The 5184-nt window shown below is 49.2% G+C and overlaps 1 protein-coding gene across 1 annotated transcript; it reads left to right on the plus strand.

The window, feature by feature from the left end:
- The first annotated feature begins 137 nt into the window (after positions 1-137).
- On the plus strand, positions 138-5179 carry SAR1A (secretion associated Ras related GTPase 1A). Its single transcript, XM_026852030.1, has 6 exons — positions 138-260; positions 1502-1621; positions 2127-2192; positions 2841-2944; positions 3372-3503; positions 4165-5179. The coding sequence occupies exons 1-6, from the start codon at positions 203-205 to the stop codon at positions 4279-4281; spliced, it is 597 nt and encodes a 198-aa protein (XP_026707831.1). The 5' UTR covers positions 138-202; the 3' UTR covers positions 4282-5179.
- Positions 5180-5184: the final 5 nt, after the last annotated feature.

The following is a 5184-nucleotide window of genomic DNA, read 5'->3' on the forward strand; positions in this document are numbered from 1 at the left end:
GGCCGGCGCCTCCGTTGCCGCCTGCCCGGGAAGTTTGCCCGGGGGCGATTAGTCACCACTCCGGTGTGCCGGCCGGGAGGGGAGCGGGACCTGAATGCCGGCAGCCCGCGGGGGCGGGGGGCAGCCACCCGGCTGCCGGCAGGCACTGACGCTTATGACGCTGGTTTTGGTTTTGTCCCGGCAGGTGATTTAATCTTCAGCGATGTCTTTCATTTTCGAATGGCTCTACAACGGCTTCAGCAGCGTGCTGCAGTTTCTCGGTAATGCCGCCTTACGTTGGTGCTTCAGCAGCTCAGCCCGGGCTGCGGTAGCTGCCCTTAGGTCTGTTTGGCTTGTGCCACTTGCCAAGATCACCCAAAAGCGATTAAAGCGCGTCTCCTTTGGAGCGTGCCATGGCTCTAGCTAGGATGGAGTCTGGTGAGAAAGCTGCAGATCGATGAAAGTCTTTTTTACGCTTAGGGGAAAAACTTTGAGAATAAGTTGCAGGCGTTTGGCTCCCACTCGGTCTTTCTCTTGCTGTTTAGAAGTGTGAGAGCAGCTGGGCTGATGCCAAAGGGCCTGTTGAGCCTAACGCCCTGCCCTGGGCAGCCAAGGAACCCCATCCTCCTCCTCCTCCTGGCACCCGAGCTCACCAGCTCCGCCAGAGCTCGCCCTTATTTCTCGCCGCTGCAGCTGTCTGCCTTACTCCTCCTCAGATTGTCCCTTCCCACCCCAGGCTACTCACTGTGGCATCCCTGGGTGAGCTGCTGTCCATTGGCTGAGCCCCACAGCACGATCTGGGGTGAAGGTTCTTTGCGGTGGTGCTGGCCAAAACGTTGCCCCAGTCCAGGGTGACCCATGTAGCTGGGCTGTCTGCTTGACTGCAGCGCGAGCAGCCGCCCCTCTTGTGGGGTGCAGGACATGGCAAAGCTCCTGCCAGAGCCATGACTTTCAGCTGAGATCCTTGTTGGAGAATGGGGCACTCTCTGTCCCATGAGGGGTAGGGAGGGATGAGAAAAAGTCTTGTTGGAAACCTAAGGGAACTTTCCTGTGGCAGATGTGTACCAGAAAGTGGAAGAAAATCATTTTCTCTAAAGAAAATGATGTGTTGTTTCATGCTTTCCACTTTTTCTTCAACTTGCTGCTGTCTTTTATAAGTTTATTCCCTTTGGGGTGACAGGTTGATCCATAACCCATTGCACATAAGTGATACTTCGCTGCACATCCTTCTGCTAGGATGTATCTTAGAAAAGAATACATTACTCATAGAAATACGAGATTAGGAAATGTCTGTTGTTGTAGATGTTACGTTGCATCGCCATGGTAAAAGCCAGTTCAGGCTGTTATTTTTTTTTCCCCTGCTGTTCCGTGTAGGGGTGGGAAGCACCGTAGAAGCTTGGGTGGCCATATAGCTCTGGGAGAGGGGTTCCTATATAAACAGCAGCGAGTGTTGTAGTGTGTCTGCGTGTGTGCCGAGATAAGCCTGCTGGAGTTTTTTTTCCTTGTTTGTTTTTCTTTTCAGGTTTGTACAAGAAGTCTGGAAAACTCGTGTTCCTGGGCTTGGATAACGCAGGCAAAACCACTCTGCTGCACATGCTGAAAGATGACAGGCTGGGTCAGCATGTCCCGACACTACATCCCAGTAAGTCTGCCAGCGACTGAGCCCCACCTGCCTCCCGGCGTGTTTTTTCCTCCTGGAGTTGCAGTCTCAAAAGATGCCTCGGTGATAGCTCTGCACTGGGGCAATGGACTTTTAAGAGTGTTAAAAAGGCACCTGAGGTTGCAGCTGCATGTTGGTTGCCCAAGCGAAAGTGGATTGGTGTTTTCTTCTTAAATGTAAAATGGAGAGCCTGAGAAATGGCGTGGTTCAGTTAATATCACTTGCTTTGCTTGGGGAGGGAGTGGGTTTCTAACGAAAAGTATAGTAAAGTGCGATAAGTGCAGATTAATAAGCACATGCTTAAGCAGGGAGGTCGGAGAAATTATTATGTGGAACGACTCCATTTCAGTGGCTGAATTCTACAGGCAATTCAGGGAAGTCCTGAATCCTACAGGATCTCTTACATGAGAAGTGTGTATGTTAATGTGAGTCCCCAGGAAATTCTAGCTGTGACAGCTTCTTTATTCCCTGTATTTTTACTTTCCAGCATCAGAGGAGCTGACGATTGCTGGAATGACCTTTACAACTTTTGATCTGGGTGGACATGAGCAAGGTAAGAGTGAAGTTGCTGAGTGGGAGGCACTGGATGAGGTCAGCCTCCCCATTTCTGTGATGTTCTCCAGCCACCTTAAGAAAAACTACCAGAAAGTGGTAGAAAAGCGATAGCAATTAGCAGGACCTAATTATTTGTTGCCTGAAATTATTTATGGAGCTATATGTGGAAATAACCTCCTGGCTCTAAGCATACCAATGGTTCAACACTTGTGCTTAATTCTGGCAGTTTGGAAAAAAATGCTGCCAGTTCATGCTCTGCTGCCTGAAATATTTTTAGCTGTGGAAGACTTGAATGTCGTAGGCTTATTCTTTTGAATAATTGCTGAATTTTTATTTTTAGACTTTCTAAAAGTTCTAAGCAAAGTTTTTCTGCCTTTTTCTTTTTTTAATATGCAAAAATATGGAAGAAAGACACCCTGGCTCGAAGGGCAGCTTTAGTTGCCGAGGCTTACTTATGAAAGCAGAGAGTGTAATGGGCTCTCCAAACTGCCTGGCTTGCAACCTTGGCTGGTTCCTTCACCAGAAGAAGGTCTTCTGTTGCCTTGAGGAAATTACCATGAAGAGGGTGGCTCCTTTTTGGGTGTAGTTCTCCCCTTACCTCGGGTAGCGTTTTCACGGGGCGGTGTTTGTCACTTCTGTGTTCCAGCTCGCCGGGTCTGGAAGAACTACCTGCCAGCCATCAACGGGATCGTCTTTCTGGTGGACTGTGCAGATCACACGCGTCTTATGGAATCCAAAGTTGAGCTTAATGTAAGCTTATTTTCTTCCTTCCCTAACACCTCTGATTAGCTAAATTATAAATATTCTTTTGGGGGGGCTGGAACTTGTGGACAGCACATTTTGAGAGTCAAACGCACTTCCAGTGCATCTTTTCTGCCAGCGATGCAGTGTCCAAAGCATGTGCTTATCAGAATTTGCACGTTACTTTATGCAGGGCCCGGATCAGCACGGGTTTATAAGTACAGTCATCCCAGAGCCGAAGAAGTTTTGAAATGGCCCATGTGCTTAGATAGGAGCTTCTTCTAAGAAGCCTTTCTGGAGAGACTCCTCTTCCACAGAAATACTGCAGCACCAAAAAACAGCCCTTCTTGTTCACGGAGCTCAAACAAAATGTTTTTCTTCAAACACTGGATGTTTGTTCTGCCTCTTCTTAACTCTTCTTCTGTCTTGCACGCAGGCGCTAATGACAGATGAAACAATATCCAACGTGCCAATCCTTATCTTGGGAAACAAAATCGACAGACCGGAGGCCATCAGCGAGGAGAAACTGCGGGAGATCTTTGGGCTCTACGGACAGACCACGGGAAAGGTAGGGAGGCACCTGCATCTTGGATCGTCCACGAGTGAGGGAGGGCTTGGGTTTGTTGCAGAATGAAGCTCCATCCAGAAACTAATTGAGCTGTTACTGTGAATTTGCCCACAATATTGACTGAGGTGAATTTTTAATACCGCCACCACCCTCGGGCAAGTTTTGAAACTGCCAGAACGTTGCAAAACGTGGTACCTCTACAAGAATTGGGGGATTAGGTGTCGAGCTGGTGTTTCAACAAATTGTCTGGCTCTCCCAGTTTTCGTTACTCTGCGTTTCTGTCAAGTTGCCTATCTAATAATTTTTTCAGTGTTTAAAAGCAGTACAGTTAGAACTGATGGGAAATGCTGGGTGATGGTAGTAAAACACCACAAGTCTGCTCTTGGCTCTGGCTTCTCCGGGCGGCGACAACTGTTCCTTGTATCGCCCTGCCAAGCGTCGCAGCTCCCTCAGGCTGTGCCTCGAAAATACTTTGGTGTTTCCGATGCCCCTTCTCTCACGCTGCCGGCTCCGAAAGTCCCATGGGCAGGTGCCTCTGTGCAGCCGGGAGAGGAAGCTCCCTGGGCCGGGAGGGGTTGACCCACAGACGTTGGTGCCTTGGTTTGCCGCTTGCCCGAGGGCAGCGGGGCCCCGGAGCTGACCTGCCTTTGGGTTTCCCCAGGGAAACGTGCCACTGAAGGACCTGAACGCGCGCCCCATGGAGGTGTTCATGTGCAGCGTCCTGAAGAGGCAAGGCTACGGCGAAGGCTTCCGCTGGCTATCGCAGTACATTGACTGATACTTGGACAGACATAAAAGAGTTTTACTCCTCTGGACTGATCCTGTTCACAGCTTCCTATGGACTTTTCTATTAGAACACGGAAGGCTTTCCAACCGCATTCCGGTGTTGACCAAGAGACTCCTGGTTTTCGGCTGCCCTAGCGCACAGTGGTGACACAACTCTTTTCCACGTGACGGGGAGATGGCACCATTCCGCACGCAGGTGCAAGTTGTCCCTTTCAGTTCGGTTACAGTGGGGCTGGTGTGACCTGGGAAGTAAAACTCTGCACGCTGCACTGTAACAGCTGAAAAAGAGCGCACGTCTCACCACTGTGGTTAATTGACTTAAAGAAAAAAAAGAAAAAAAGCAATTATATTTTTTAAAGAAAGTGTTAATGTAAACAGCGTCCCTTCTAACTTTTTAGTTTAACGTTCATCTTGTTTAGTCCAGAGTCTGGTTAGGGTTTTTTAAAAATATATTTAACAATATTTAGATATTTCACAAATTACTGAACCAAGGTATCACGATATTAGAAGTCCTCAATAAACATAGCATTTGGGCTTAACTGAGCTGTAGGGTGGCTGTGCTGTGTCACGAAGAAGGGGCCCTGGGGCCCGAGGTGTGCAATCCGAGCTGCTTCAGTTTACGGGGATTTTTTTGTTTGGTTTTTTTCAGTCAGAGAGGAGTGCCCAGCCAGCACACCAGGTTTCGGTGTTGGGTGGTGGTGGCCGGCGCTCGCTCCCGGTGAGACGGGTTCCCCCGCTGCCAGGCCAGGCCTCGTCCGAGGGCGTCGAATCCTCTCGCTCGCACCATTGCAGCGAGAACCGTGGAGCTGTTTTGGTGGCTGTAGCATGGAAGTGTTTGACGTTTGCGTACCATGAGATTGTTAATGTAGACTAAACCAGTTTCTTTTATACTCGA

This window comes from Athene cunicularia, assembly GCF_003259725.1.
Source record: "Athene cunicularia isolate RWA chromosome 6 unlocalized genomic scaffold, athCun1 chr6_part2, whole genome shotgun sequence".
Lineage (NCBI taxonomy): Eukaryota > Metazoa > Chordata > Aves > Strigiformes > Strigidae > Athene > Athene cunicularia.